Here is a 20,428-nt window from a genome sequence, read left to right on the forward strand (position 1 = left end):
TGCAATATGTTACAAAAATGAACCTTTAAATTATTTAGATATTTGGCTTTAAGAGAATCCTAATCAATAAGAAAATTGTAATTTTTTACAATATTGCAATCTTTTTGAAATGGAACTTTAAAACAATTTTAAGGAATTTAAGCTAACATTTCTTCTTGGATTACTGAAAATTATACTGTAAAACTCTTCCATAAATTAATATTAGCGCTTTGTCCTATATAATAAAACCCTAATATGCAAATTGACCGAACGGCAGAACGACCGGTCGCTATGACGCGCACTGACCACCAGGGGGCAGGCGCTCAATGCAGGAGCTGCCCTCGGGAGATCAGTGCGCTCCCACATGGGGAGTGCCGCTCAGCCAGAAGCCAGGCTCATGGCTGGTGCAGTGGCGGGAGCCTCTCGCACCTCCGAGGCAGCGCTAAGGAGCAGTGAGCCCGGCTTCTGGCTAGCGAGCATAGCGGTGGTGGCGGGAGCCTCTCCTGCCTCTGCAGTAGCACTAAGGACCCTTCAAGGGATGTCCACTTGCTGGCTTAGGCCTGCTACCCGCAGGACATCCCTTGAGGGATCCTGGACTGCGAGAGGGCTCTGGCCAGGCTGAGCCTACACGCGCCCCCCCGCATTGCACAAATGTCATGCACTGGGCCTTTAGTTTTCTAATAAGGATTATGGAGTGTCTGTAATGAGCTGACAACCTTGCCAGGAGTGTTCTGTGCATGTGTTACATTATCACACAGTAGCCTCCCCATGTCTGATCGTGGTGTAGTCTGTTACAGGTGAGGACGGAGTGAAGTCATCTGCTCCAGAGTGTGAAATGAAGTGAAGTGGCAGAACCAGGGTGTGAACCCAAGTGTCTGGTTTGTCTTCCTGGACCCTTGCTCTTGCCCTTTGCCTGCTTTTCCCCAGGGATGCTCCTGGAGGCTTACTGAACTATGTGATAGAATGACCTTTGAAGTTTACTGGGTCATTTCTGTCCAATCGGAATGCAGCCATTTACCATAACCAATAACTTTATTCTCCAGATGGTAGCCAGTGATAGTGTCTGTTGCTAGGGAGATACAGTGTGTAACTTAGATGCCTCCAAGGAAGACTGTTTCCAGTTGTTAGTTAATTTTACTTTAGAGTAGTGTTCAGGATCTTTGGAAGATAGTAATAACAGTGGTTATGTGTTTTAGCTTATGGAAGACTTGCCACAGTAGAGAAAAATTTTCTAGAATAAGAGCTTAATCATTAAGGAAACTCTAGATTGTTCAGTGTCTCTATTTCCTAAATCTGTAAAGACTTATTAATCTACATTTATGGATATTGTACCAGAAGGTTCTTTCAAAGAATGCTAAAGACTTAAAAATAAGCTAGTTTTGTACATTTGCTAATGAATCCTTTGGTTCTACATTGTTTCAGAGTTTTTGCCTTTTTAATTTTACAGATATAGTAGAGGCCCGATTCATGGATTCGTGCACCGGTGGAGTCCCTTAGCCTGGCCTGTGCCCTCTCACAATCCAGGACCCCTTGGGGGATGTCGGAGAGTCATTTTCGGCCCAGTCCCCGCAGGCCAGGCTAAGGGATCCCACTGGGCCTTGAGTATTCATATAAGATTTTTGGTTAATCTCTCCCCCCTCTCCCGCCCCCTTTCCTCTGAGATTCATCAGTCTGTTCCATGTCTCCATGCCTGTGTGTTGAGCGTCAGCCCCCTGGTGGTCAGTGTACGTCATAGCGAACAGTAGAACGGTCGCTTAGGCTTTTATATATAGTATATAGACTAGAGGCCTGGTGCACAGATTTGTGCACCAGTGGGATCCCTCGGCCTGGCCTGTGGGGATTGGGCCGAAACCGGCTCTCCAACATCCCCCGAAGGGTCCTGGATTGTGAGAGGGCGCAGGCCAGGCCAAGGGACTCCACCATGCACAATTGGAGCCGGAGAAGGACTGTGGAGGGCTCCAGGGAGTGTCCGGCCCGTCTCGCCCAGGCCCAATCGGCTGGACCCCAGCAGCAAGCTAACCTACTGGTTGGAGCATCTGCCCTCTGGTGGTCAGTGCGCTTCATAGCTACTGGTCGAACAGTCACTTAGGCTTTTATATATATAGATGTCTACTTGGAATGTTCTGTTGCAGTTATTGGAGAAACCACTAGGTGATGCTAAGAGACTTGAATTTTAGATTGTGGAAGATCAACAGTGAAATGGCTTTTTTACCTGCTTGCTCCTTAAAATACACAAACCAAAAGTAGTGGCTAGAAGTTGGCATCAGTTCAAAGGGAGGGTTGATTAGAAATTAAAGATTTCTGTCCAACCAATGCATGCTGTTTCCCAGCTGAATGTTGGAAAGAAGTCAGCTAGTAGTCAATTTTAAGTTGGATCTGTTCTCTTAATTCCAGAGTGTTTGAATGTTTCATTATTCAGGGGTGCAGATTATTCTGGGCGTGTAGCTTAGTTAAGAATATAAGAGGAGATGATCTTTCAGTGGATCTTAGAGCAGTTCATTCTTGATGTTTTTGTATCTGCCTTTTCAGAGTGAAGTTAGCCTTGTTGTAAATGATTTTTTTTTTGTCTAACGATATGAATTTAAAGTGCTTTTGATTATCTATAAATATATTGGTTATTTTGTGTTTTGAGTCTATTAAAACAGTTGACATGGAAAGGAAGTTTTGGATCTTTTATACCTGTCCCTGGCCATTTTCTTTCCATTTTCCCCCAGTGTCTGTATTGAACAGGAATTAATGTCATCAAGCCCCTTCTCCACCTCCCTCTTGGACCTTCACCCCAAACCCTCACCCTAAAAGACTTTGCCTTCTATGCCCTTGAGACCCTGAAACCTGCTTCTGTCCCCACTACTAGTTCAAATTCCCTGTCCTTCTGGATCACTGTTACGGGTTCTTCTGGCCTGTCGCGTAGACATGGTGCTCCTTAGGGTTCCATCTCTGACCCATTGCTTCTCTTGCTGCATGTGTTGTCCGACACACTTCCAGCCCAAGCTGCAGGGGCCTGTGTGTTAAGTATAGATATGTACTTGCTGATCTGTGATTGTAAGTGTACTAGTTACTGGTGTCATCTGGGTACCTCTTCTCAGCACCTCTAAAAAGTAAACTCATTATCTCATCACAGTACAGAACAAAAAGTAATCCACTCATCCTGTTGTGTTTCTTCTGTGGGTAGAAGGCACTGGGGATGTGCTTTGGTATCAGCTGCCATTTGTTGTCATCAGCTCTGGCTGCCTCAGGGTTTATCCAGTCCTTGGGTTGGGCTGAGCATCCCTTCCACTGATCCCTTTCAGCTTCGCCTGCCCTGTGATGTCCCTTCCTCACTGGCTGCAAGCTCTCCTGCAGCAGGGCCGCGCTCAGCCATTTCTATCTCTATCGCCGTGCCTCCAGCAGTTGTCGCCCAGACAGGGCTCTGCAAAGGGCAGCATGTCGTTTAACAGCGGTCCTGTGTTAGGAAGGCAGTTAATTTTGAGTCTTACAGTTCTGTAAAAACTTTAATTGGTTCTAGATATAAAAATACCACGACAAAGATTTATAGGTATCATGCTGGGTGTTATTTGGGATTGATGCTTATTTGAAAATGCAGGGGGTTTTGTAATGTTTATATTAACTAATTGCCATTCTGGGCACATATTGGAAATTAAGACTGTTGTGATAATATGGCTCTAAGACAAGATGTGAAAATCTGTTGTAAGTTAGATCTTAACCTCTGGAGAAAAGTTAGTATCTGAAACCTTAGAGTAAAAGGATTTTAAAGTGGAACCCGTTGTCTCATGAGAAGAAAGAGCCCAGCTTCTGGAGTCAGGTAGACCCAGGTTCACGTGTCAGTTCAGTTATGTGACCTACACCTATTACCTGATGCCTCGACCTCAGTTTTCTCACCTGTGAAATTGGAGTGATTCTGTTGTTTGCTTGATAGGGTTAAGATGATTATGAAAAATACAAATAAAACAGCACAGTGTCTGCCACATGACCGCTACTGTCTGTGCTGGGTGTTATCACATGGAGGCTCCTGGTTCAGTTCTGTAAATGACCCATTACTCATCGAAGGCACAGTACTGTTCCCTGTAGTAAGAGAGGTGAGAGGAGTTTTGCAAGCTTAGTCCAATTGACTAGATTGCATTGGGTTCTCTTGAGCCTATAATGTTTTCCTTTTTATAAATGGGAAAATTATTCCCTGTGCTTCCTCAGTTAGAGGAAAGAGGGCATTTACTCTCACAGGAGAAATGGACGGAGTGTGTTGATGTTAGAATTTTGCAAATTAGTTCCTTCATTTAATGCTTAAGTCTGGGACCAGCCAGAAAAGGCTGCTTTTGTTTGAGCAATGCCTTGGAGGGATGCTGCCATTAAATGTGTGCTCACCTAGTGCTTCTTTCCTGGTGCACAATGTAAAAGGAAAGGGAGGCTGTGTGGTCTGGCCACACACAGACCACGCATTTCAGGTGCTGGATGTGCTAGTGCTACCTTGCTCCTGTGTGATCACAGGCAACTATTTAACCTTTTAGGGCCTTAATTTCCCTATTGGTGAAAGGGGATAGGGGTGGTACTGCTGGATTAATAAGGATTAAGTACAGCCAGTTAACATATGTAAATTGTAAAGCACTTGCTAAGTATAGACAGTGTCCATAAATTGTAGTTGTCACTGTTACAAGTTTCAAAATGACATTTCTGAAAAAAATATTTAAAGTATTTAATTTTAAAAATCATTACAGCATTGTATAAGGATGGCATTTAAAGCTATTTTAAGACTATGAAGCAGGGAGATGTCCATGGGTGAAACCCAAAGATAAATGGAATAAGTGAATTCTGGTGTACAAAACAGTCCCTAAACTCGACTTCTAATGAAAAATACAGTTCAGTTAGTAGAAGATAGTAGTCCCCCAAAAAGCAGTCATTGAGCACCCATTGTGATGTGTTGTGTGCTGGAGTAGTTGCTGGTGATTCGTTCAGGCTCTGCACGGAAAGCCCTTTATAGCCAGGGTCTCCAAGACCATGCTGTTACCAAGGCAGGCCTAGCTGTCTGTCAGTCTTTAAGAGGAAAGGCTGTGTTTTTTAAATCCTCTAATATGACATTTGTTCCTTATTAAAATAGTTATCATGCTTCCTAGTTATATTCCCACAAGAAGACAAATGTTGGTGTTTGGGAGAACTTTTTAAAAATTTTAATCATTAAGTAATGTACATGTTGTTGAATGGAGCGAAGCTTTAACCCCTTATGCCTTTTCTTTGGATATGTGCTTTATTGGAGGGGTTTTGAACACTCTCCCAGATAGAGCATAAGAATTTGCTTCAGTGTTACTCACTAGATGTCATTAACTTCTTAAATATGCTTCTTTACTCTTTCAGAGTTACTGGAGAATGTAACCCTAATACACAAACCAGTTTCATTGCAACCCCGTGGACTGATCAACAAAGGAAACTGGTGCTACATTAATGCTGTATCCTTCTTAGATGCTGTTCCAAGGCCGACTTACTAGAGTTTTCTCATCCTCAGCCTCCATGGGGCATCTACCCTAAATTTTGAATCCAGAAACGTGGTTCCTTAGTTTGCCTACCTTGCTTCTAAACAGTGTTACTCCTCATGCTCCAGAAAGATTTGTTAATCTGGTAATGACAGAATCAGGCAAGTTTTCTTAATAGAGTGGTCCCAAATACTAGGGCAGAGTGACCATTTACAAATGGAAATTTTGTTTTCATCGATTTATCTTGGTTGAGTCAAGTTCTTGTATGTAAACTGCTGATTGCAGAGTAAACCCTTAAGTGGGTATCAAAAGGCAGTTATCCCCATGGTGATTTGGTTTATTCCCTTTTGTGTTTACATATCTAAGTTGTTCAGTGTCCTTGGCTTATTTAGTTTTATGTGCTCTTGTGCTTGATGTGCCTTTTGGAAAATTGGTGTGTCTGTTTCCTTTCCTTTACACTTCCTTACTGCCAATATTTAGACACTGCAGGCACTAGTTGCTTGCCCTCCGATGTATCACCTGATGAAGTTCATTCCTCTGTATTCAAAAGTGCAAAGACCTTGCACATCAACACCCATGATAGACAGCTTGTAAGTAAGGTGCTTAAAAATGTATTGAAGGGGAGTGGGTTTTTTCCCCTCTGATTATTAGAATTCAAATAGTTTAGCAAAGTTTTGATTTCCTGCAAATGAGCCCTATGCTATTTTAAAAAAATTTAGTATTCATGATTTTGTATGGAAGTTAACCAGAAATGGAATTGGAGCATTGTTTATATGTTTTCTTTAGATTCTGTGAAATAAATTTTAGTGTTTACCAGCTTATCACTTAAAATATACCAAAAACTTACATAGAAAAGATTTAAGAACTCACTAGCTGTTATAGCATTGGTTGCCTAAAATTTGCTATCTTCATACTAATTAATATTCTACTTAGCCATCAAGGCTTTTTAATAAGAGCATTTCTTATAAAATAATGTACTTCTAACATTTTCCTCCCTCATGTTTAGTGTTCGGCTAATGAATGAGTTTACTAATATGCCAGTACCGCCAAAACCCAGACAAGGTGAGTAAAATGAGCTCTTCTGATGAATTACATATTGGGAGTTTGAAGTCAGATGACTGAATTTGATAAATTTAGTCTTATGGGAGGAAAAAAATTTAAAAAATAGATGTTACTATACCTATGCTATTTTCAGCATTGGGTGGGTGTGGGAGGGAGTTTTGATGATTTTGCTTTTTGTCATTTTTAGGCTTCCTTTTTGTTATGAAAATCTATGTTCTGTTTCCATTGCAGCTCTTGGGGATAAAATCGTGAGGGATATCCGCCCTGGAGCTGCCTTTGAACCCACATATATTTATAGACTCCTGACAGTCATCAAGTCGAGCCTGTCTGAAAAGGTTTGGGACTCCTCTAACGTGGCCACTGGAGTGTTGCCTTTTACTCCATTTTATGCCTTAACTATTGCTTATTCAGGGCTTGCCCTCTTTGTAAGTGCTGTGATGGGTGGGTGTGTTCCGCAGATTTAGGCTTGTTATGGAGTCAGTTGGTTGGATTAATTTAAAGAGGTTGGTGGTAATCATAATTAGAACCAACTCACGTATCATTTACTGTGCACCAAGTATTGTTGTAAGTTCTTCCATATATTAACCCGGTGAGGAAAGTATGATTATTCTCTCCTTGTTATGCTTGAGAAGAGTGGAAGTCATTGCTTAAGGTCACACAGCTTATACATGGTCAGAGCACAGCTTTAGCTTCAGCTCCTTAATCCCTGCCCTGCACTGCCATTCGGGTCCAAAGGAAGCATTTGTGGCTGCTAATTTCAGGACTCCCAGTGTGAATGAAAATCCTGGGCTTGTGTAGGGAGGTGGCCCTAAACAACTAGTTCTTGTTCTTCTATTTAGTTTAACAAAACAACTTTTAAATAACTTTTCTTATAAAGGCAATGCATATTGTAGAAAATTTTATAAATACAGAAAAGCATAATTTAAAAAAACCCATTAGTTCCATCACTTGGAGATAACTGTTTAATCTGTCTCTCCTTTCCTCCGTCTTCCCCTCCCCTCCCCCATCTCAGCTGTCCAAGGAAAAACTCAAATGTTTGGGGGGGAGGGTGAGGGAGGGGGAATACTTTACATGACAATGTGTTGAAAATTTAAAAGGAAGCATAGTTTGAATATGCAGGTAATTATATTCCCTGCATGTGTTAGATAGTGATCATAGTAATCGGTTGGAATTAATGTGGTCATATTTACCCTTTTCAGGGTCGTCAAGAAGATGCCGAGGAATACTTGGGCTTCATTCTAAATGGACTTCATGAGGAAATGTTGAACCTAAAGAAACTTCTCTCACCAAATGATAGTAGGTTATGATGTATTTGCTACAAAAATGTGTGAGAATATTTTCTTAAGAATCATTTATTTTGCCCTAGCTGGTTTGGCTCAGTAGATAGAGCATCAGCCTGCAGACTGAAAGGTCCCAGGTTCGATTCCGGTCAAGGGCACATGCCCGGGTTTCGGGCTTGATCCCCATTAGGGGATGTGCAGGAGGCAGCCAATCAATGATTCTCTCTCATTATTGATGTTTCTATCTCTCTTTCCCTCTCCCTTCCTCTCTGAAATCAATAAAGATATATTTTTTAAAAATTATTTATTTTATTTTATTTTTAATTCTCACCCAAGGGTAGTTTTTTCCATTGATTTTTTGAGAGAGAGAGTGGGAGAAAGGAGTGGGGGGAGAGACAGAAAGATACATGGATTAGTTGCTTCCTGTATGCACTCCAGCTGGGGCTTGGAATTGAACCTGCAACCCAGGTAAATGCCCATGATCAGGAATCGAACTGTGGCCTCCTGGTGCATAGGTCCACACTCTATCACTGAGCACACTGCCCGGGCCATTGTGTTTGTTCTTGGTGTAGAGTCTTGATGTAGAACACACCTTGATTTTGTTCATAAGACTATAAATGACAAATCTGTGTAGGTGATGTATGTAGAACTTTTTTTATTTTAATGTTTTTGCTGTTCTTGTGAAGAGTATCCTAAGCAGGCTGTCTGTTTTCCAGAACTTCCTATTTCCAATGGACCCAAAAGCTACTCAGTGAATGAGGAAGAGCAGGAAGAACCAGGTGAAGGAAGTGAGGACGAATGGGAGCAAGTGGGCCCCAGAAATAAGACTTCAGTCACTCGCCAGGCGGACTTCATTCAGACCCCAATTACTGGCATTTTTGGGGGACACATCAGGTTCATGTTTTTCTGGAATATTTTAGTATTTGCCTTTTTCAAGGTTTTGAGATTTTGCTAAAGGGGGGAGGTATAAGACTTATCCTAAGACATTTTGACTTGCTGGTTTCCCTCTACACTTCTGTGTACTCTCCTCTTGGACTTCTAATAGTTCTCTTGCCAGCCACCACTGCTTTCACACTACCCATTGTGGCCTTTCTGTAGAGGGCGCTGTACCCCAGGCACTTGTCTGCCCCCTCCCCCCCCCCCCCCCCGCTCCTGACTCCCCTCCATCAACATTTACATTCCCTCAGCCCAGCTGTTCACCACTAGGTTGGAAGGGAAGAGAAGAAATTATGTATCTCATTGGAGGAATTGTAGGCACTGGACCAAGTGAGTTTAAAGTTAAGGGAATGTGGGAGAGCTACTTGTACATAAAGGAGGACCTGTGACCTCGCCCTGGAGTACCTGGCACCTCCTGTGCCCCAGTTCCCTAAGCCAGCTGCTTTACATGCATTCACCAAATTCCCCTAAAAGGCTTTTATTTATATAATTCAGCCATTTAGTACTACCATGATGTTGAATTCAGTAAGACTCATTCGTCTACAGGGAGATTTACTCATCTGGTCTGAAAGGACCTCATTATAGCACATTTCCTCCCCTAAGGCCTCACAGCAGAGCCTACCAGGGTGGTGTATTAGTGAGACTCTTAGTGTTTCGTTGCCCCAAATACTGTGTATCCACAAGAAATAATACCCTTTTCAGGCATCAAGGGTTAGTTCAATCCCTGCTCTAAAACAACTTAGATTGAGTACCTTTCAACAGGCTAATGAAAACCTCAGAAAATGTGCACTGACTTCTCACAAGCTAGTCAGTGATGCTGGAGGACTGGATTTAGAAGCCAGTTGTGCCATGTGACCTTGAACAAGTCACTCTGTGCCCTTTGCTGCGAATTACTTCCAGGGCCCCTTCCTATTCTGGAGTCTCTCCCGTGTCAGCCTGTGGTCAGGTGTGCTCTGGGGAATGCCCAACCTCCGATTGCTGCCGCTGTAACTTGTTTTTGCCAGATATGGCTCCTTGGGTTGGGCCATGTTGGGAGAAGAGAGCAGGGGTCCAGGTCTGTGAACAGCAGTGAGAAGAGGCTGAGTGTGTCCTGGGCTCTCCATTGGACCAGCAGCCTGATGTTAGCATTCTTGGGGCACTCACTCAGTGATGGGAGAGAGGGTGATGTGTAGACAGAGCATCATATTTTTGCCCAGGTGTAGTATCAGAATTATGGCCACTGATGGCCAACATACCCAAGTTCCCAAATTTGTCCGAGAATGACCCATGGGAAAAGCCAGAATCCACTTTGTGGCATGTCTGGCTTGGCCTGAATGGCTCTGCCATGGTCCCTCGCCTCAGCCTCTAGGTTCTTTGTGTTGAAATTGGTTATTGATACGCCTTTTTGAAAAATGGCAAAGGAAAGGAAAGGAATTGCTTCTTATAATTTAGGAACTTTTCTTTGCATAGCAGCCATCGTTAAGTATGATTCTCTATTCAAACAAGTGGAAAAGTTTTCTTTTAAAATTCACCCTGTTCTGGTGGCTTTTCAGTTTCCATAGAAACAATCTTTCTTTGTTTGTTTTTTAAATCTTTATTGTTGAAAGTTTTACATATATTCCCTCAGAAGGAATCTTTTTCCACCCTTTTCCCCCGGGATGCTTTTGATTAACTTGAGGCCCTTTGAACCAAGAAGACCACTTCTTGATTTCTTCCCCAACTTCAGTTAGTGGTTTCCCCACTACTCCTCTTTGGAACCAAGGGAGGGGACGAGTGTGGACATGCTTCCTCAGACTGTGCTGGGAAAGCAGCGTATGAAAACCAAGCCCTAAGCAGAAAAGCTCTCAGCTCACTCTTCATGCGTCCGCTCTAAGAAGTCTGAATATCCAGCCACACCCGTTTTATTCCGTCTACAAACTAGGTCACTCAGGCTGCAGAAATAGAATCCCTTGTTGAACTCTTGGAATATTTCCTTGCTGAGGCTAAGTGACAGATGGGCCCAACACACAATTTTTACTCAGAAAAACTTAGAAAAAGAAAAATGAAATGAAAAACCAGCTAAGAAAACAAGGTTGAATTGGCAGCCTTCTTCTTGAGGGAGGTAGCCCTGTTTCCTGGAATGTTAACTTGTTTTTTATTATACGCACCCTGCTCCTCTTCTTTGTAAGTCATTTTTATAGGGGAAAATGCCATTAAAAATATTCTGTTTACCTTGAGGTTTCCTCTCTTTTATTAGAGCAGGCTGTGATACTTTGAGAAAATGAAATGTGTCAGCATTTTGAGGCCATGCTAGATAGTCACATTTATTAACTGGTGTATTAAATAAAATATGGAGTGGAGGTGAAGGAGTTTGAAGGTGAAATATGTTTTCTTCAGAGCCCTTCAAGAGGAAATTGTCAACTGCTGGATTTAGTTGCTAGAAATACTTAGGAGTGGCAATCAGCAGAATTATTATTTTGTTGTTGTTAATCCTCACCCGAGGATATTTTTTCATTGATTTTAAGAAAGAATGGAATGGAGGGGGGAGAGAAACATCGATGTGGGAGTGACACATTGATTGATTGCCTCCTTCATACACCCGACCAGGGCTGGGGATCAAATGGCAACCAGTAGGTGCCCTTGACCAGAATCGAACCAGGCACCTTTCAGTCCCTGGGCTGACGCTCTATTCTCTGAGCCAAACTGACTAGGGCCAGAATTATTTCTAAATTCAGTATATTTTTGGCTTTTCTGTTCTCGCTGGTCTTCTGAAGGTGATTTTGAATAATCTTATTTTCAGTGTTTATTCCTCTTCTCCTGTTGAATAATCTTAAGAGAAAGTGGGAAGGAGTGGTCTCTTAAGTTTTTTGTTTTTGTTTTCAATTTTTAGGTCTGTGGTTTACCAGCAGAGTTCAAAAGAATCTGCCACCTTGCAGCCATTTTTCACGTTGCAGTTGGATATCCAGTCTGACAAGATCCGTACCGTCCAGGATGCATTGGAAAGCTTGGTGGCAAGAGAATCTGTCCAAGGTTATACCACAAAAACCAAACAAGAGGTATATTCACGGTTGATCTTGAACCTGTCTACTGAGGCACTCGAGTATGGTGGAAAGAACACAGAATTAGGAATGAGGACAGGTGGATTTGAGTTCAGCCTCTTAAATCAGTTGCTTAACTTTTTTGGACTGAGATTTTTCACATTTTTAGATGAAATGGTTGAAACAGATGATCCTAACAATCTCCTTTAGCTCTGAGTCATGTAGCACAAGGGAACAGTCTTTCGGATTATTTATCCTGAGTTGCGTTTAATTTTCTGGCTATCTAATCATGGCACCACAAAGTCAGTGCTACCCCTGTCAGAAGCTGGTGGCTTGTTTACATTCCTGATATCATAGAGCACAGTTTCATGAGATTAGTCAGGACATAAGAGATTCATAGCACATCTGTTTTGCATTTGATGGTAGATCTTCCAGGACATTGAAGTTGAGGAAGTCATTGTTCTAGTGCCTGTTGCCCTTTGATTTGATCTGGAAAAGATAAAAGTCTTTCAGCCTTCAGGAGTGGAGACACAGACTGTGTAGCTTAGTGTGGTGCACCTGTCAGTTCAATCTGGAGAGATGGGTAGATTCTGCTCTTTGAGAGCTTCCTAGTTCCTGGCTGCCCAGATGTACCAGTTTATGCCTGTTTCTAGCTCTTCAGTTGAGAATGTCTTCTCTATTATTCTCCTAAATTGTGGCAGTGAATTCATACACATCTGTTGGGAAATGAGTGCAGGCTAGTGATGGGCAGTGCTTTTTTGAACAGCTTGTAGTATTCCTGTGAAGCTTGATTGAAATAATAGTGTGTAGTGACTGCAAGGTGAAGAATGACGTCCCAGTGTGGAAAACGTGTCAGCTGCCTGCATCACTGAGGTGGACATACCCTTGCCTTGTGACTCGTGACCTGAGTGAAGAACAAAAGTCGGATGTGTTCCTCTGGGGACTTCAGTGCATCTGTGGTCTCCTGCATTGGATTGGTGAAGCCAGCTCTTGGGGATTTGCAGAAACTATGCCTAATTCTCTACCATATTTTCTGATTCCTTCTCCTGGGCAGTTTTGTTTAAAATTCAAAAGTGGTGGAAGCCAGTGTCAGAATCTTGGCAGTTGGCTTTGTGAATAAGCTAAGGAGATTCTAGTGGTGGGACTTAATGGAAGAGAAAGCTAGTGGGCACTTGTTTCAGGGAGGTTGCTTTGTGTGGCAGGAATGTGGACTTGGTTGTGGGGACTGTCCACAGCTTGTTCTCTGGCAGCTGTGACTACAGAGGTGGATGCGCTGTCCTGGCCACTGGGCCACTCTTCCTGCGCTCTTTGAGCCAGCTGTGCGGTCTGCCTACTCATCCTGCTGCGGAGGCAGTCCCTGGGCTATCTATCGGGAAAGCCCTTTGTGATGTATCTATTGTTCCCTCTGTTGCTTCTGCTGCAGTTAAACTTGGAGTTTGGGGAGGAGGTGGAATGGGAGGTACGGGTTGAGATAGAGGTGGTTATTGGACTATTGTCAGAGAGTGCTAAGGAAAGATGATTTGTTCTGGGCTGAGAGAAAAGATTCAAGAAAGAGGTGGTGTTTTGGCAGAGCCTTGAAGGTTAAAAAGAACAATTCTAGCTGTTCTAGCTCCATGGTCATGATGGTGTGTGGTTATCAGATAAGAGAACACTCAGAAAAGCAGATACTTGAGGAAGGAACATTTTGGACAACTTGTGATATCTGTAAAGAGCAAATAACACAATTTCTGTAATGTGGTTTTTTAAACTTTTTAAAATACCAAGTTTTTTTTTTTAAAAAAATAATGTTTTTATTGATTTTTTAGAGAGAGAGAGAGAGAGAGAGAGGAAGGGAGAGGGAGAGGGAGAGGAAGAGAAACTTCGATGACACATCAGTCGGCTGCCTCCTGAATGCTGCCACTGGGAATTGAGCCCGCAACCTGGGCATGTGCCCTGACCATGAATTGAACTGGTGACTTTTTGGTCCATGGGATGACACTCAACCAACTGAGCCATTTTGGCGAAGCCCAAGTTTAATTTTATTATACTTTTAGGTCAAATGTCTGTGTGTGTGTGTGTGTGTGTGTGTGAACACATGATGATGGTTCATGGGAAAATGTGATTAGGGTTTGCTTTTGTTGAGTGATAAGAAAGTGTGCCTCCATTTGTCTGGAAACCCAAAACACATTTAAGAATTTCAGATTAGCCACCTAGTGAACTGCCAAGCGTCCAAAATGGAAACCATCCCCACACAACATGATTAAAAAAAATTTTTTTTTAAAAATATATTTTTATTGATTTCAGAGAGGAAGGGAGAGGGGGATAGAAACATCAGTGATAAGAGAGAATCACCGATTGGCTGCCTCCTGCACGCCCCCTACTGGGATCCAGCCCTGCAACTCGGGCATGTGCCCTTGTCCGGAATCGAACCTGGGACCCTTCAGTCCGCAGGCCAACGCTCTATCCTCTGAGCAAAACCAGCTAGGGCACGCCACGATATTTTGAATTTAATTGCATCTATAGACGCTTATGGCGTACAAAAGGTGAAGGTAAGAATGACAGGTCTCCACACTGAGAAGCATCCCAGAGACACTTCAATCCAGCTCTCCCAATTCTCAGGTGAGGAATCTGGAGCCATCATTCCTAGTTTCAACTGTTGAGCGTGGTCACGCTTTTCATTCAGTCACAGATTTTCATTCAGTCACAGATTCTGTTAGATACAGAAACACTCGAATACAAAGACACGGTGGGCATGCTATCTTTTCTGAAAGAGTTTATAAGTATAGAGAACAATAAAGGAATGAAGTATTATTTGTGAAGTTGCATTTTAATAAGCACTCATTAGACCTGTGAAAGTATATATTAAGTTGCATTTAATAAAAAGCATTTATTAGAAGCTATGAAAGGGTTAGAATAAGTAGATTTAGGGTTAAAGCATCTAATTCAAGAAACACATCAGCCTCAGTTTTATGAACACTATGAGAGTTATTAAAAAACAAGCTAATAAATATATAACTCAAGATACCACTAAGTTAGCTTTTTTATGGTTATGCCAATTTGTCATTAGTGCCACAGAACAAAGATTGTTAACATGAGTTCACAGATGGGCTCAGGCACCCAAGGGATCCTCTGCAGTTGTGTTTACAAAGATACATGCATTTTTCTAAGAAGGACGCCAGTAGCTTTCTAAGGTATTGAAAAGATCTCACAACCCCGGAAAGGTCCAGAAGCTCTGCCATGTACTGTAAGGAGTCGGCCCTTGAGGTCTTTGAGTGGAAGGGGCGTGGCCTTTGCTGCCTGGAGTCAGATGGCCGCTGGACCTATGTGCTTTGTGTCCCAGGTCGAGATTAGTCGGAGGGTGACCCTGGAAAAGCTTCCTCCTGTCCTTGTGCTGCACCTGAAACGATTTGTTTACGAGAAGACTGGCGGATGTCAGAAGCTGATAAAAAATATTGAATATCCTGTGGACTTGGAAATTAGTAAAGGTGAGAAATATGTAAGGCAACAGCGTTTATGGTGACAGTACTCCTGGAAACCAGTGGGCATTTGACACATGGGCATTTCTGTAGAAGGTCAAGATGAAGGAATTTCTTGACTTTTAATAGACCTTTTTTCAAATTCTCATTAAAATGGCTTTTTAAAAATAAAAGCAAAAATAAAACATATAATCTTACTAGATTAGAAAAAATAGGTTTTATCCATCAAAATGAGTATCAATTTATAGATTAATGGTACAAAATAATTTTTCATATACTCCGTATTAACAACTGTGTGGATCAGCCTGACTAAATGGACTTTTTTTTAGTGAATTGGGAATGTTCCCTATAGACCTCTGGGGGTTTCTCTGACCCAGTTGCGATAACATACCTGTTAGGTTTGTGTGTTGCCACGAGTCTCCATCAGGTAACCTGGGCTTAGCAGCAGCGGCACCAGGAGCAGCAAAAGCACCAAGTTCAAGTTGTCTTGTTATAAGTACAGCTTGAAGCAGCTTTCCTTGAGAGCTTCAGAATTTGTGAAAAACGTTTTCTGATAATGAAGCTTGATCAGGAGCAACACAAGTTAGAGGTGATTCTTCAAATAATCAGAGTGTCTGGAAAACTGGAAAGAGGACAGGGGATGGCGTCTCTAGGTTGGGTAGAGCTCCGGGTCTCTGTCACCTTCCCTGCCTCCCCTCCCTCCTAACAGCACAGCACCCACTTGCCCTGCCTTTTGGGCCAGGTGACTCAGGAACTGGTGGGTGGGAGCCTATGCTTATGATCGGCTTCTACACCCCAGGGATGTTCCATTTCTTCCTGTGGCTGAAAATTTGGGCTCCTGTGCCAGTTTATGGTCCTCCCCTCCTCTCATAGTGAGCTGCTTCATTCCTAGGCAGCATGTTTTTCTGATCCCATCTGAGGACCAGAACAGGGAAGAAACTCCAGCCAAGAATCACATACTGGGTCATCGTCCCAATCTGCATGGCTTTCAGGAAACAGCACGCCAACAGTGACCCACTCTTGCACCTTTCCTCACCCCCAAATTAACCACCTAGTTGGACTGACTTGTGTGGTTTCCTACAGACACTATTTGCATGGCTTTTCTTGTTACATGTATTTTTATATCAGCTGCCACCTCAGATGCTTTCTAGAAAGAGAAATGACAGAGCTGAGAAATAGAGAAGGAGCCAGTAATCTCCAGGTGAACTCTTTTTTTTTTTTTTAAATAAATTTTATTGATTTTTTACAGAGAGGAAGGGAGAGGGATAGAGAGCCAGAAACATCGATGAGAGAGAAACATCGACCAGCCGCCTCCTGCACACCCCCCACTGGGGATGTGCCCACAACCAAAGCACATGCCCTTGACCAGAATAGAACCTGGGACCCTTGAGTCGCAGGCTGACGCTCCATCCACTGAGCCAAACCTCTTAGGGCTCTAGGTGAACTCTTCTCAGCATCTGAGTGGTGCCTCTGTAAAGGGGAACTGTGTGCTTTAAGGATGAGAGGGCCTGGCCTGCACCAGCTGGTAGTCGGAACCTCTGTGGAGAAGCCACATCACTGTTGTGTAATTGAAGTTTTGTGTCCTGACTCCCATGTAAAATATTTTACTGCCTAGGTTTTCTGAGACTGTTTTGTTTTTTTTGTTTTATTTTGTTTTTGCCTTTAAGAGGGCAGCCCCCTCTTCCCCCCTCATCCCCCCCCCCCCCCCACACACACACACACTTTTTAGAACATCTGCTTTTAAGGGGTTTCTAGCATGAGCTTAATAGTTTCGGTATGTTACTCATACTTCTTTGATGGGTTGGTTGCTGATTATGTCTTTTACTACACTGCACAGCGAATTGTCTTCATGGGTCACTTTTTATGCAAATAAAAGAATGGAGTTTTGTTTCCCTGGTCCACCAGGTAGTTCTGTGAGTGGAGACTTGTTAGTTCTTTGCTTCTGTTACTCTGAGACTCTCTGTAAGTGGTTTTATAGATCGGAGCTGTTGATATTTTGTTTTTCAGAGCTGCTTTCTCCAGGAGTTAAAAATAAGAATTTTAAATGCCACAGAACCTATAGACTATTTGCAGGTAAGTAATTTTGTACACTAATTCCCTATTAAAGCAATGATAAAAGAGTTTCTACTCAGGCATAATTTTGCCATAATGCCACTTAACATAAAGAATAGATTTCACTATCGGTATTGCTATGGAATTTTTAAGTCAGGCAATCATTTGGAAATGTGTGTTTTACCTGAAATTTGGTGCTTGGAATTTTGACAAACTACCCTCTTGGCTCTAAACTGAGCCCAACATAAGACCTTGTTTGACATGATCATTTCTGTCTCTGAGACAGAGGAGTAGGTTTCAGCCGCCAGGCTGGCACGTTGAGAATGTGACCTTTTCCTGCTGCCGTGTGGTACCTATAGTACATGGTGCTTGGAGTGGCTGTGACATGGAGTCACCCAGCTGGGTTAGGAGTCCCATACTGTTCATATGGCACTGTCAGGTGTGAGTGAGAAGGTAGCCTGAGCTCACATGCTTCTCAGTCAGTCACGGGAATCCCCCTCTGGGGTGGGTAAAGGGGGTCCTGGACAGCCCTGTCCCAGAACCAGGAGCCTGGAGCTCCCTGTGGTTCCAGCTTGTCTCGTAGGCCTTTTTTCCCATTCTTTCTCTTCTATAGCCTGAGTCTCTTGTGCCTTGGAAGGTTTATATCTCTTTTGATAGTTATTTGCAACAATTGTGTTTGCTTTTCTGGCTGTCTTTTTTAGCATTTTCTAGCTTCTTTATCATCCTTCTGTGTTACCTTCAGTGAGGTAGGTACTGTGAGTCATCATAGAAGACACTTCATAGAAAACTTAGGATTCTCATTTTTTCATGTAATATAGCATATTCCTATATCACAATCAGTTCCATGAAAATTCCACTTATCCTATGTAATAAAAAGCCAATATGCAAATTGACCAAACAGCAGAACTACTGGTTGCTATGATGCGTACTGACCACCAGGGGGCAGATGCTCAACGCAGGAGCTGCCCCCTAGTGGCCAGTGCACTCCCACAGGAGGAGCACTGCTCAGCCAGAAGCTGGGCTCACGGTTGCGGGCAGTGGCGGGGGCCTCTCCCGCCTCTGCGGCAGTCAGACATCCCCTGAGGGCTCCTGGACTGTGAGAGGGTGCAGGCTGAGCTGAGCACCCCCCGCACCCCCCCCTTCACGAATTTCATGCACCAGGCCTCTAATTGTAATATAATTCACTAATTCCTTCTAGTGGGTATTTAGGTTCTTCCATTTTTTCATTGTTATAAATCTGTGTCTAAGATTCTGATACTCTCTTTTAGAACAGTCTCGAAGTGGACTTGGCTAGATCAAGGGCATGAACTCTTTGTAGGTCTCTGGGTGTTTTTTCAGATGTTGATTACTTTATACTGTGGCTCTGTGGGGGTGTCTTTCATGTTCTAATTTCCAGTGTTCTCTCAAAAGTATTAAATATTCAGCTGGCTGATAACCCTTGCCTAAAGGGCTGACAAATGGAACAACCCTATTTTATGAGCATTTGTTTTATTGTTTGTGACGTATTGAACATTTAAAAGATGTTAAGATGTATGTGTATACCTTTTTATTGTAAATTGTTTAAGGTCTTTGTGTTTGAATAAACTGCCTTGTGTCATTAAGTTCTCTCTCTCCCGCCTGTTTTGGTAAGTGTCTCACAAGACCGACAGCTTTTTTGGAGGTAGTCAGGCGTGTGTGTTTAAGCTGTTGGTGTGCAGTGCTTGTCTCACTGGGCCCCCCACCCGGCCCTCTCTTCCAGTGGTCTACCATCACGGCAGCAGTGCGACGGGTGGTCACTATACTACGGACGTCTTCCAGATTGGTCTGAATGGCTGGCTGCGCATCGATGACCAGATGGTCAAGGTGATTAACCAATACCAGGTGGTGAAGCCCGCTGCAGACCGCACAGCCTACCTCCTCTATTACCGCCGAGTGGACCTGCTGTAACCGCCTGTGTGCTGTGTGTGCCGACACCTGCTTGTAGAAACCAACTCTCACTGACTTCCTTCCTCTCTTTAGTGGCTCTTTAGAGAGAAACTCTTCCTCCCTTTTGCAAAAATGGGCTAGAATGAAAAGGAGATGCCTTGGGTTTGTGCACAACATAGTTTATGGTGTCTTCTAACTTCCAAATCAAAATCACTTGGTTGAAATAGACTGTCGCTTGATTTAAGAAAATACACGAAAATCCATAATTTTGAAATAATGCTGATTCCTGAGTTGGAAGGGAACTTGCATTTGATTCCAAGTCTGATTGCTTAGTAGGATGAATTCTGCACCAGCAATGACACTTGTAAATTTGTGAAAATGAATTTTATCTTTACTTAAAAAATGAATTTTTTAATCCATCACACTTTCTTCCCCCACCCTTTAGTTTTTGATAAATGATAAAAATGAGCCAGTTATTGGAGAAGAAATAGTTCTTCAAAAGAAATAAACACAAAAAATGAGTTGCTGGTTCCTATAGGAAAAAAAATACATTTTAATAATTGTGTGACGAGACACATTACAGATCAAACATTTGGAGTTAAGGTGTTAGTCACATAGATGGGTGATTGTAACTTTATTGCCATTAAAAGATTTCAAATTGCATTCATGCTCCTGTGTACACATAATGAAATATGGGCAAAATAATGAAGATTGATCTTAAGTCCACTCTGTTTACTTTTGCTGCCTGCTCTTCTCTAATGCTGCGTCTCCAGTTGTACACAGTTTAGTGATGCCTAGGATATCAAGTTGTTGCCCATCAATAAAAATCACTAAGTTGGTCTAACACTGTGCTTGGTGTTTCTTTGACTGAGTGCCTTTTCCAGCGACTGGGATGCAGGCTGTTGGATCAGCTGACGTGTGTGAGAGCCGCGCCAAGACTCAGGCTGTGCTTGTTTAATGTTTCCCAAGTGAGAACTGGAGTGATTTGGGTCAATGGGTTTGAATCTTCGAATAGCAGAAAAGGGGAGGTGAAGTCTCCCTCAGTTGTTTCTGTGCCTTATCTAACCCCTGTCCCCCACCCCTTTCCCCCGCCCCCGCCTTATCAGCGTCACCAAAGTGCTGGGTTTTGATGGGCCTAGCATCTTCTGTGTGCCACTGGGGCATCCTGGCCCCGGACGCCACCTCGCATTGCGGAAAGGAAGCCTTCCTGGACTGAAGAGGTGGAGAGGAGGGACGGCCGCCCTCGGGCCACCCCTGTGGCTCTTGTGCCACTAGCGCCCTGCTTTCGCTCATGCGAACAATTC

General features: G+C 43.0%; 1 protein-coding gene across 2 annotated transcripts in view; it reads left to right on the plus strand.

Moving 5' to 3' along the window:
- The window catches only part of USP10 (ubiquitin specific peptidase 10), a 72,976-nt gene extending 52,990 nt beyond the window's left edge, over positions 1-19,986 (plus strand). For both annotated transcript variants that reach the window (XM_079799972.1, XM_079799973.1), the window contains 10 exons: positions 5,323-5,414; positions 5,919-6,028; positions 6,445-6,500; positions 6,732-6,835; positions 7,700-7,796; positions 8,497-8,674; positions 11,565-11,730; positions 15,032-15,176; positions 17,175-17,240; positions 18,958-19,986. In XM_079799972.1, coding sequence (XP_079656098.1) covers positions 5,323-5,414; positions 5,919-6,028; positions 6,445-6,500; positions 6,732-6,835; positions 7,700-7,796; positions 8,497-8,674; positions 11,565-11,730; positions 15,032-15,176; positions 17,175-17,240; positions 18,958-19,145 — 1,202 coding nt within the window. In that variant the 3' untranslated portion in view covers positions 19,146-19,986. The remainder of the gene's footprint in view (positions 1-5,322; positions 5,415-5,918; positions 6,029-6,444; positions 6,501-6,731; positions 6,836-7,699; positions 7,797-8,496; positions 8,675-11,564; positions 11,731-15,031; positions 15,177-17,174; positions 17,241-18,957) is intronic.
- The last annotated feature ends 442 nt before the right edge of the window (positions 19,987-20,428 follow it).

Source organism: Cnephaeus nilssonii (assembly GCF_951640355.1).
Source record: "Cnephaeus nilssonii genome assembly, chromosome: 20".
NCBI classification, from domain to species: Eukaryota; Metazoa; Chordata; class Mammalia; order Chiroptera; family Vespertilionidae; genus Cnephaeus; species Cnephaeus nilssonii.